Source organism: Camelus bactrianus, chromosome 15 (assembly GCF_048773025.1).
Source record: "Camelus bactrianus isolate YW-2024 breed Bactrian camel chromosome 15, ASM4877302v1, whole genome shotgun sequence".
NCBI lineage: Eukaryota > Metazoa > Chordata > Mammalia > Artiodactyla > Camelidae > Camelus > Camelus bactrianus.
This window is the reverse complement of record NC_133553.1, coordinates 32,021,449-32,033,641: the sequence shown is the minus strand read 5'-3', so window position 1 is coordinate 32,033,641 and position 12,193 is coordinate 32,021,449. Positions and strand designations below refer to the sequence as shown.

The window sequence follows — 12,193 nt, the reverse complement described above, 5'->3', positions numbered from 1 at the left end:
CACACACGACGCTCGTAGCAAAAAGTAGACTTTTATTACAGCAGCAACTGAGGCGAATCGAATGGCCCCCCTAGGGCCACCACTGCAGCACCACCCTTCTCTCCCGCCCCGTCCGCCCCAGCGGGATTGTAGAATTCAGCTCCCCCGGTGCCCGTGGGCTTCCTTCCCACACAGGCTGGGCGGGAACCAGCAGGTCGCTATTAGCCCCCAGCTAGAAGGCGGCTGCTGAGAAGGCCCAGGCCCACGTCTGTGCAAAACAAGTAAACAAAGTGCAGAGGGATGAAAGAGAGGGGGAAGGGGTAGAGAGGGTGATGATCAGAACCAGGGAGCCCCAAAGCCCTCCTGAATAATAAAGGAGAGAGGGGCTTCACAGGGTAATACTGACTGGGGGGAAGGGGCAGGAAGGCTGTAGCACATCTAGTGACAGCCACAGCTCAGATTAGGGGCCTGGCCCGAGTGAGCTCTAAGAGGAGACGGTGACAGCGGCTGAGTTGAGGGTGCTGTTTCTGGCAAAATTGAATTTGTTCAGGGTCTCCTCTAGCAGAGAAGTCAGCCGGCTCTGGTCAGCCTAGAGGAGGAGAGCTCAGTGAGATGGGGGCGGGGAGGAGGGGACAGCCAGCCAGAGCAGCTGAAGGCAGAAACCTCACCTCACTAATGAAGCCCAGCTGCACCAGCTCAGCCGCCAACTCGGGGATGTTCTCATCTGACAGAGAAACAGGAGAGGGTGAGCACAGTGCGGAGCAGAGGGGCACAGAGCCCTTCGCATAGCCCCAGTCAGGTGACCCTGGCTGGGAAAGAATGATACAAGCAAAAGAGATTCACCCTCCAATTTTAGGGGCTAAGATATTCATTCTACCAGTCAATGTGTTACTGCACTGTCACCTTCCCCACCCCTGAATATGTCCCTCACACTTAAGGCTCACAGACTCTCCATCCTCCAAGGGAAAGGAGAGACTCACTTGGCATCAGGTCACAGCTCAGGTGCCGGTTCAGTTTGTCCTCCAGCTTCAGCAGAAGCGTCAGCTGGAGAATAGGACAGTCAGAAAGTGAGGCCCCTCTTCCCCACCCTCTGGCCACCCAGCCCTATGCAGCCCTGGCCCTGAGTCTTACGTGGTGTTTGACTCCCTCCTCCACCGACTCAATGTTGCACTGCATCAGCACCACCTAGGTAGAGGGGACCGAGAGGGTCAGTAGAGTAAGGACCAGTGAGTAAAAATCCCACAAGAGCTGGAAGCCTTTTCAGCCCACAGGACCTGGATGCCAAGGAGCAGAAACACATCTTCTCTAAAGAACAAAGCCTTATTTGCAATGCCCTCCCTCCCTTCCACCAGGACCACAGAGACATCTACACCCACAGCCCCACCTTGCGGGTCTCCACCTCAGCCGGTTCAGGTGTTGGAGTCTTGACAGACGGAGGTACCACAGGTGATGTCACCTCCTCCTGCTGTGGCTGCTGGGGCCGCGGCAGCCCAAAGGCTGTCAGGGGGTAGATCCCATTCCTACAGAGAGACAGGTCAGACTGGCTCCGTGAATCCTTTAGGACACCCACCCCTGCTTCCTCAAGGAAGCTCTTTTTCCTTATTCTTCTCTCACCTGACATCTTCAAGGAATTTATCCAATTCCAGGGCTGGTGACTGAGAGTACCTGGAGAAGAAAAGAAAGAAGATGGAAGGAAGGAAACAAGCAAAAGAGCAGACTCAACCACTCCCAAAGAATGGACAGTTGACAGAAACCTCAGGGTAGTGGTAACCAATCTCAAAACCTCTCAGTTAGTTACTCACAAAGTCTGAACTGGTTCTCTTCCTGGTCCTCCAGGGATTTCAGCCAGTACAGCACTGGTATCCATGTTTTTGGTGATTTCCTCCAGAGCATTCTCTGGGATCATGTCTGGAGGGTATGATGGAAGGGGAAGTTATAGAAGAACAGCTCAGACTAATCTCACAGAAGGCAGAAGGGTCCTGGGGGGAGTGGGGAGGTAGGTTGGGGCCTATTTGGAAGCAGAAGAGGGAAAAGAACATGCCAGTGATAGTTACAAGGCTCCAGAGTAGAAAAAAAATTCCTAGGAGGGTCAAGAGGACTCACGCTGGTGTCCCACAATGCAGTGGGCAGCAAGGAGTTTGAGCGAGGGCACTTCAAACAGTGCTGGGTGGAACAGAAGTTCTCTGGCTGTTGGTCTGCGAGCAGGCTCAGACTGCAGGCACTTTTGAATGAACTCCTAGAAAAAGGAACAAGGAAGTGGAGCAGGCATCTGGAAAGCACCCCACTGTGTTCATCTTTATCTCTGTCATTGTATCCAGTGTAAGACTATTTGAGAGGGCTTTGAAAACTATAAGGTATTATATGAAAGGTATCATTCACTTTCTGGTTTTAATTATTTTTCTGCTCCTCAACCACAGCTTGCTCTTTTCTTTACCAATCTCTCTCTTTGCTTTATCTCCACTCACTGCTTACCTTCTTTTCCAACCCTGACCAAATTCACCTCTCTCTTCCAAAACTCACCCACTGTGGTCAAAAATATTCATCATCTTTTTATTTCCCAAGACCACTACCACAATTTCCTTTGTCCGCTACATCACTTCAGTTCACTGGATTTCCCCATGCTTCTTCTAACCCCCACTTTTCTACCTCCCATAGGTCATATAACAATTAACCTGTTTCCTCTTTCAATCTGGAAGGCCAACAAGGCCATACACCTAATGTTTCACTTGAACATCCCACCCTGACATTGAACTAGCCACAAGACTTCCTACTAATCTGCCTTCTTTTCTCTCCTGCTCCCTTTTACAACTAATGAGTTACAAACTGTCCTTGTTTGGATCTTTCTGTCCAGACTCTACTTACTAAAGTCTGTTTCCTGATTCATAACCCTTGTATCTTTTAAATCTTAGCTCATTTATTTCAGGGCACTCTCCCTAACTAACACTATATAAATATAAAACCCTAAATGACTGCTTTGATTAGTTCAAGCTGATTGGTTTGTTTAAAACTGTCAACATGGTTGTCTGAGAGTGTATACCTACTACCTGATGTAACCATCAAAGTAGTTTGCATTCATGTAGACACACCTAAATTAACACACAACCTTTAATCCCAATGTTACTCTTCTTAAACCACTAACCTGTGTGTGTATGTGTGTGTGTGTGTGTGTACACACAAAACACCTAGGGAAATGTTCACTGCTTTGCTTGTCCTTTTTGATTTATATTCTCTTGCTCTTAAAAGACAGCATATTCCCAGTAGGTGGAAGGAAGAAAAACCTGAAGACATTTCAAAGTCTGTTAAGGAGGGAGTGATCCTGAAAATTCTCACCCTCTGTAATGGGTCTTCTAGAAGCTGGATGGCACTGCTGATGGCTTCCTGTGGCACGTACGAGGACTCTCCATTGCCCTGAATCTCTAGCACTGCCATCTGCAATGAGGCAGAATAAAAAAGAAAAATTTAGACCTAACAACTTCAATCACTCCCTCAAGACCAGTACCCTACTTGTCAACCCTCCACTTCCCCTTTCTTCATCTAATCTGACCCCTTTCCACCACCCACCCTTCTGGTCTCCTCACCTCCAGTGCACACATGCCAAAGGAGTAGATGTCCACTGCCGTTGTCACATTAGTGACTTCTAGGAAAAACAGAAAAGCTTTGGTGAAATCAGAGAGGTTGGGGCAGGGGATGGCAGAAATGTCTTAAAACTTTTTGTATGCCAGTAAAGAAGGACAGAAGTTTCAGTTATGTTACCTCTGTCTCTCAGGTTATAAGTCAGAAAACTTGAGGGATGGGCACAGGGCAGAGAAACTGGGATGCCTCACCTCCATACTCTGGTGCAAAGAAGTGGAGATTCTTCTGCTCTTCCCGACAAGTCTTCACATGATTGTTGATAGTGTCAGGAGCCACTGAGAGTAGGGGAAATACCCATAATCTGACCACCATCAACAAAGTACAGTCTCACTCCAGAGAGAGGCCCCCAAAAGACCAATTCTCTCCTGAAGTCTCTAACCCTCAACAGGCACAAATCTATCCTTTTCCCATCATGAACTCCAGACTAAACATGAACACCACCTACCTCCCCTTTCTCAGGTCTACCCCATCTCATCTGAGGTCCCTAACTCAGTAGCAGCAAAGGCCCCACATTGAACTAACAGGTACATGGGAGTTTGGGGCAGGCAAGGGACACAGTCTAAGGGAAAACTTTCACTTGTGACCTGCTTACCTTCCCCAAAGCCCAGGTACATCTAATCCCTGATCACATAAAAATGTTTGATCTAGTTCTTTTATCACCCTGCAAACAGCATCAAAACACTGGCATCCCTTCCTAATCTGGAACAATTAAGAGACCTCAGAAACTTGGAAAACAAAGAAGGATTAACATACAACCAAGCCAACAGCCTCCTTCTTACCCACCTTTGCTGACTGAAACTCAAAATAGCTCAAAATTGAACCAATACCCTTAAAGCAGTTTCACTTGTAATGCACCAAAATTTTTAGACACCTGCTCTACCTTCTTATCCCTCAACATTGCCTGTCACAGGGCTGAACGAGGAACCAGGGCCAGGCCCAATTTGGACTCACTCAGATCATAAACAATGGCTACAAGTCACAGAGAGTCTGGGAGCACAGTATGACTTAGGGAACCAGCCTGATGATGAGTGGGGAATAAGAATTCAGGATGTAAGTAGCCAGCCAGGCAGAATCCACAGGAAACAAGCAAGTTATGGAAGGGCACGCAGGTGGAGGGCTGGTAGGGCAGAAGCCAAGCAGGCACAATTAGGCAGGGGAGGTAGGGGAACAGGGTTTGCTCCCACGACTGCATGCACTGGGCAGCCGCAAAGAGGAGCAGGGGGAGCACAAACACAGCCCCAAATGGGGCAGAGGGAGCTCTCACCATTAGCAAAAATCCTATGAAAGACTGTTGGGAACAGAGCAGCCCGTAAGCGGGAGGGAGGAAAACAGAGAAAAGTTGTGAGCGATGGAGCAGCCAAGCCCCAGACAAATGGACACACAAACTACATACAGACACAGCACACAGAAATGTTAAACACTGCACACATATACACAGCAAATGAAAGCACTCACAGCAGGCACAGCCTGGAACCTCCTTTGGCAGGGTCTGGCCCCAGGGGCTCAAGTCAGACCTTACACCTAACTCTTGCCCTTTTCCAACCTCCTATCAAGATCTCTGTATTAACCCAAGTTTCCCTCCAAAAAGATACAAGATTAGACCCTACCCACTCTCCACTAATTGATGGGCCTCTCCCTATGAACTACTCCTAACAAGGTCCTTTCTCTTATCACCAGCCCACACCTCAGAATTTTGCTCTGTTCTCCCCCATTCCTTTCATCTTACCCCCATGGTTCCCAAATTCCCGAGGCTCCCCTGCCCAGAACCTCTCCCTCCCCTCACCAGAGCCAATCTTGATGAGTCCGTTGTGCTGGATGAAGATGGTGTCACAGGTCAGGTTCCCATGGATGATGGGGGGGTCACAGGAGTGCAGGTAGCTGTGGGGGCACTGGGCTGTTAGAGGGGCCACTGGGAAATTAAGGGCAGGGGGAACCCAAGGGTTAAGAGGAGCAAGGGCCTGGTCTCCTGCTGGTACCACAAAAATTATACCCACACTCTGAATCTCCATTATGCCTGAGGAGTTAAATAGCTGGATAAGCACTAGGAGAAAGAGGTGGGAGATAGTATCGTGGTCAAGGCATTAGGATGAACCCTTTAAAAGACCCATAGGGGCCTAATCTTGACAGTATATGACTCAAAGAGAGTGGGGAGAGGCAGAAAAGAACAGCAGAGTAGTGCCCTGAAATCTGTTTGGAGGAACTAAATCAGGAATAAATATGGGAAAGACACTAACCAGATCCTACTTACCTTAGGGCAGAGAGGATTTGTGTGCACCAACGCTTCCAGGCCTGGAACAGAGTTTGATCCAAGGGTCAGCAGTAATCCCCTTGTTTAACCCTCCAACCAGTTCCCTCCACCCCTTCCTGATCAGCTTCGTAATTAACATAATCTTTTTTAAACCCCCAAACCAGTCTAAAGCTTTGTCTACTCTCCCTCTATACCTTTTCATTCATAGTCTTGTGGTTCTTTTTGGTCTTCTTCAGAAATTGCTTAAGACTCCCAGATGACATGTATTCTGTGATAAAAATGACCTGGAGAGGCAAAGCATACAAATAAGGCCTTACAGTAGAAACAATCCTTTATCTGGTAGCATATACACTATATATATGTAAAATTTGGAAGCTTAGGTATTTTTTAAATGAAGATTCTCTCTCTTTGTTCTTAGCATCACTTCCTTAGATTTAATAGATCAATGAAAGCTACTGAGCAATATGGGCTATGGGAAGGAGGAAACAAATATGCACTCATTTGTGCCCCAGCTATAACGGGACAAAAGGCATAGGTGGCAGTCATAGCCCTACTCTCATTTCCACAGCAGCTGATTTCAGCTGTTTCAAAACTACCTTATTTTATTCTCTGAATGTAAAAAGAACAATAAATACAGCTAGTCTCTTTGCAATAAGCTCAGGAGAAAGTTCTTACCCTGGCCTTGTTTTCTTTAATGTCAGCCCAATACTTGTGAAACTTGACAATGTTGAGATGTTCCAACTGAATCAGATTATCAAACACAGCACGGACCTTTTCCTGAGAGCAGAGACACTGGGTTAACAGGGTTGAGAAAGCATTATAATCCTAAAAAGCCATTCTCTATCCCTCCAGAGAAAAGATCTAACCCCAACATACTTTTCTCATGGTAGCTTCCTCAAACCAATTTAATACCAGTGTACTAACATCCCTCAGGCTGCATCCTTTCACCATTACTTACCTCCTGCAGTTTGTAGTTCTTGCGCTCAGAGAACTGTACTTCATTCCACACAACCTCTACACCCTCCTCTGTATCCATGGCCAGGTATGCACTGTCAATACCTGGTACATTCCGCTGATTCACCTGAGAAAAAATTCAAATGAAAGAGAATTAAAGTTATCACATGAACTCTCCATTTTAATACTCTATATGACCATCTTCTCCCAGGCTCTGACCTGTTAATTTAGTCTGCTCCTTTGAAACTCACCTCTTACCTCTTAGAATTCATTCTCTCAAGAGTAACACTACCACTACCTTACCTCTTCTCTCCTCTTCTGCCACCGCCCACAGGGTGACTCTTCCAAGATCTCAGACTCATCTTCACTTTCTTCTTCTTCCTCTGGGGAAGCAGCTGAGGTCGTGGAAGTCACAGGAGGTGACACTGACGTCAGGCCAGGTGCTGAGGACGAGGTTTCTACCTTTGGGTCTGAGCCACTGCTGAGTACTGTCTGGGACTCCCCCTCCGACATGCTGGAACAAACACTCAGGCCTGCATTGGTTGTAGCAAGGGTGGAGGGCAAAGGCAGAAAGGGTTAGGATAGATTCCATAAAGATTCCATCCTAATAACCTTAGCTGGGGTTAAAAATAAAACATATATCTCCCTTGTTTCCTTTAAATCCAAAATCAGAATTAGTCCTGAATGAACAGTGAAATATTCCTAGTCTACAGAAGGGGAGTTATCTTGGTTGAAGATGACTCACCCAGGAGTGGCAAACATAAGATTTATGGTAGTATAACCCTGTGTTTAATAAGGTCCAGATGAACAGCAAAATCAAGGGTCCCATCCCTTCTCAGCAAATACCCAATAGCCTTCCATGTGAATCCTCACCTACCTCTTGCTATGTATTCAAGAACCAAGGTCTACGTGGGCACTATTCAGAATAGATGACTCCAGACCCCTAAGACTGGACTTGTAGACCTCTCAGCCAATTTATCCAGCTGAAATCCTCAGCTGACTTATTCCACTTGAACTAACTCTGGCATTCACTATCTATCCCTCCTATGCACAGAATGAGCCTGCTAGTCCATGATGAGGTTACCCTTGGGCCAAGGGACTGGCAGTGGTTAGTGACTTCATCCTTGATGATCTCACCTTCCCTGTGATGTGAGTGTGGCAAATGGGTGGGTATTGTTTAGCAACATTTTTTTTTCATTCACTCATTCAACAAATGTTTATTAAGCACTTATTGTGGGCCAAGCACCAAGTCAGGAGCTTGAAATACAATAGTGAACAAAATAAATAAGGTGCCCACATTCACAAAGCCACAAATTTAAGGCAGATCTAAGACTTTAAGTTTCCAGTTTTCATTTCATTCACATGGCTCAAAGGCTCCATTCTCTGAGGCACTGGATCTGACACAGGTATTTCTTTCAAGCACAAATAACTCGAGATACAGCTCTTATAGGAAAGAGTACTATACAGTATAATTTACCCTATAATGTGTATTATTACACATGGACATGGGTACTTGAAGAAAAAATTCTCAAAAGCTAAATGTCACTAACTTGTCCAGACAGTCACAGGACAACCACTTCCATATCTCTAAGAACGAAGGCTGTGAAGGTTTTGGAATCTGTGTGTGTTGGGCTTAAGGAAGCACTCTCCAGAATGGAAATGATACTGTAAAGTAGATTTGCTCCTTTAAGTCAGTTCAATATACAGAAGCTTCTGATCAATGCTAATCTTTTGAAAAGCTCTTGTTTCTTTTTAGAACTCTTGGATGCCCCCTTCTGCCCATCTCTGTCCCCAACCAACACTATGCTTAACCCAAGTCAGGAGATTTTTATTAGGTGACATTCCAGTAAATATCAGAGGACAACAAAGCACTACAGAGAAAGTCTGGCAAGATATTATTTCACCTGTGTTTTTTTCTAGGTCCTTGCCTACCGCAGATTTCATTCAATCAGCCAGGAAAGTTATTATCTATCTGTATATCTTAGCAATCTACCATAAAACTTCAGTTACAGATGATTTTCCCCTGAAATGTAACTAAAAAGATGGTAAGAAAGTTCATACGGTTACTTTCTAAAGCAACTTTATTTACAGAATGTTATCCTGAATTTGAACAGCCAGATAAAATTCCCAGTTAGATTATATGAAGAAATGCCAGTGGAATTCTAATACGGGAAGCCTGTAGCCAATGGGCCCTAAAAAAAGTTCTGGACCAAGGGTAGAGACAATACACAGTAGGGCACCACAAGAGACGCCAAACCTTCATCAGTCAGAAAGATGCCCTTTGAATATGCTTGTCCTCTCCCTCCCCAGTCTCTCCCCAGTAGGCAAAGTGAAGGCTACCGAAGAGGAAACCTTTGCAACTCTGGGAGTTTTTGTCTCGGGGTCCTTCATAGGTTTAAATGAGATCACACATGAAAAAGGCCATTTATGCTCCAAAAGGGAATCTTCTCGACGCCTCCAGCCACTCTAAGACGCATAATGTTCACTTCCGAGCAATACAGGTGGACCGCTGCAAAGTTTTTTCCTGTAAAGTTTTTCATTTGTTGGACTGCAGCGTCTCGGCATTTCAACTCCTCAGCAACAGCTCGCAGGCCACAGGCCTCTCAGCTGCCCTCACCCTGAGCGGACCAAAGAGGGCCTGAGACCTGCAGGTCTGTCCAGTCAGACATAAAGCAAGCTCGGGGAGGAATTTCACTCCAACAGGTCGCCCTGCCGGCTGTCTGCGAGCGGACGCCGGCCTGTGGGGCCAGCCCGGGAGCGCGCGGCAGCCACCTCATCAAAGGCCAGCCCGGCGACGCCGTCAGGGGCGCAGGCCACGCCCCCGCGCAGTCTGCGCGCCGGCCCAGAGAGCAGGCGCGGCCCCGACGCTGCGCTTCCGCAGGCCGCCGGGCCCGCGACCGCCGCCCCCGCCCCCGCCGCCGGCCCCGCCTCTCAACAGCCTGAGTTCGACACGAACGCCGGGCCTCGCGCCCAGCGCCGGCAGAATTCCGGGCGCGGGCGTGGGCGCCGCTGCCGCTGCCGCTGCCGCCACTCTGGGGAGGGCCGGACAGGGACTGTGGGGCCGAGGCGGCCCCTTGGCTCCGGCGGACCAGGCCTTGGCCGCCCAGTGAGCAGAGCGGCCTCCAGACACCCGCCTGTCGGGATCCCACTGTCCGGGCCGCGGAGGCTGATACTCCGTCCTCTCGCCGAAACCCTCCCTCCCCTTCGTCCCCTCGGCGCTCACCTCCCGACTCCGCTCCCCGCAGCCTGCCCTTCAGCTTCAGCTCGGGTTCCGGGGCCCCGGATCAGAAAGACTCCCTCACAGCTGCGCTCCGCGGCGCAACCGAACTGCGGGCCCCGCCCTCGCGGCGTCCGGACCAACAGATGGGCGGTGCCGCACTGCCGTTGGGCTTCCATTGGACAAGGCGGCCAGCGTGGGCGGTGCCCCAGCTAGACGGTCGCTTGTAGGGACGGTCTTCAACCCCGTCTCCTCCCCTAGAGCCTGTCCGGCTGAGACCTCTTGGAGGGTTCGGTATTTTCCGTCTCAACTGGGTCTTGTCCCTCTGTCCACTCCAGGTGCCCACGATAGTTCTGGGCGAAAGAAGGCCTTCCTCCTCCTCTTGAAGGCGCCATGACAGTTCTAGTCTGACTGAAAGACAAAAGGAGCGAAAGACGTAACCTCAATCCGAGAGGAGTGCCCACCCACTTTCATTATTTGGGGGTGAGACTGCGCAGGACACCAATTCTTCAGGAAACTTTTAAAAAATGACTGAACACATTAATGCTGAAATTTTTGATGGTTTTCATAGTTGAAATAGTTGAAAATAAAATAGCATTTAATAGTTAATGCTTCGTAATTGAGTAGTACTGATATTTGCCAAAATTTTCCAAGAGGTATTCACAGATGTTCTCTCATTTGATACTCATGAAAAATTTAAATGACCATTCAAAATAGTTGACAAATGCAAAAATATTGAGTTAGAGGCATTAAGCTATTAACCAAAAATTGGTGAGAACCAAATCTAGAATCCGAAATAGTAAGATTCATTGAAGACTTCCTTGAAGATACTTGGAAAGAATCTGGATTAGTGACCGCGAGGAGGTGCAAAGATTCTAGGTGAGCCCATTGATCTTAGAAAACTAAACCCGGAGCCCAAAGAAAAGACAGTAACCTTGCCCCTAGACTCGAATTGTGGAGAGAGGAGGATGAATCAGTCATTAGAACTTGTGAATGTCGTAATCATCAAATTTCACTGTCCTTAAGGGGAATCTCTAATCCTATTTAACTGAAAGAAAGAATAATATCTGGCAGAAGCCCTCTCACTTTCTGGCTCTTCTCAAAATAGTTTTTAAAATCAAACTTTCATCCTTCCTTGATTGTTTTCACCTTTGAAAGAGAGGGCTCAAACACTTCTAGAAGCCTGATGAAAGCTATGGACCTTGTTCTGGATATTTTAAAAAGACATCTGCCCACCAACTGTAGCATATCATTTCAGAGAGTGAAGGTTAAGAATCTTTGTTCTAATCTCAAAGACTGTTCCTCCTCTCCAGATTAACTTTTTCACTCTGTAGCCTCCAAAGCAATTAATTGGAACACCTGGCCCATGGTAAACATTCATTAAATATCAGTTGATACTATTATAGTTTGCCGTTTTCTTCTGTCTGAGCCTTACTCTCATCAACCATTCCCTTTCAACTCACTCCTTTCAACTTGCTCCTCCTTTCAAATCTGCAGAGAGGACCCATTGGCATCCTCAAGCTCCCATTTCATTTTCATTCGTGTTTAAAATGCTCAAATACTGCCTGCATTTTCACCATATCATTTTTTACTATCTTTTTTCCTGCTTTAAAAAATATATGCCAAATATAGATAAATATGCTTACTGTAAAAAATCAAAATTTCAAAAATATTTAACATAGTGTAACAATTTTGTACAGTAGCTTCTATGTGCTATATGCCACTGTTTTAATTGCCTTATGACATATTAACTCATTTAATCCTCACCACAATCCTATGAATATTGTGGATTAACAATTGCTGTAGAAAGTGAAAATCTCTTCTAATATTACTTCACAAAATAATCGAGACTGATGTATATTTCTCCATAGTTCTTTTTCTGTCTGTATAATACATGTGTATATAATTTAAAATAACAGCAAGCTTATGCCACATAATCTTCAATTTACTCTTTTCACTTTTTTCCATGGTAGCACATATAGCATTACTTTAATTTTTTAACCACTGTAGAGTATTCCATTACCCAAATGTGCCAATGTTTAATTAATAACTACCAGGGGACATTGAAATTATTTCCAATATTTATTAATATAAATAAAGCTGTAATGAACATCCTGCTAGATACTTCTTTGCCTTGAAAATGATTTTCACACATTCTTAAA

General features: G+C 46.4%; 1 protein-coding gene across 1 annotated transcript; it reads right to left on the bottom strand.

The window, feature by feature from the left end:
• Positions 1-15: 15 nt before the first annotated feature.
• NRBP1 (nuclear receptor binding protein 1) lies at positions 16-10,194 on the bottom strand. Its single transcript, XM_010948475.3, has 18 exons — positions 10,038-10,194; positions 7,118-7,347; positions 6,819-6,941; positions 6,536-6,637; positions 6,055-6,144; positions 5,861-5,901; positions 5,396-5,490; positions 3,804-3,887; positions 3,558-3,616; positions 3,310-3,408; positions 2,083-2,215; positions 1,782-1,887; positions 1,594-1,644; positions 1,364-1,499; positions 1,111-1,164; positions 960-1,023; positions 648-703; positions 16-568 (listed from the first exon to the last, which is right to left on the bottom strand). The coding sequence occupies exons 2-18, from the start codon at positions 7,325-7,327 to the stop codon at positions 464-466; spliced, it is 1,608 nt and encodes a 535-aa protein (XP_010946777.1). The 5' UTR covers positions 7,328-7,347; positions 10,038-10,194; the 3' UTR covers positions 16-463.
• Between the last annotated feature and the right edge of the window lie 1,999 nt (positions 10,195-12,193).

Bases quoted from the DNA above. Each gene is read 5' to 3' on its own strand.
- NRBP1 (XM_010948475.3), bottom strand. From the start codon at position 7,327: ATGTCGGAGGGGGAGTCCCAGACAGTACTCAGCAGTGGCTCAGACCCA. The intron at 2,216-3,309 runs GTGAGAATTTTC...TCCTTTTTCTAG, and splicing joins TAGAAGACCCATTACAGAGG to GAGTTCATTCAAAAGTGCCT. The intron at 1,165-1,363 runs GTGGGGCTGTGG...CCCTCTACCTAG, and splicing joins CTGAGGTGGAGACCCGCAAG to GTGGTGCTGATGCAGTGCAA.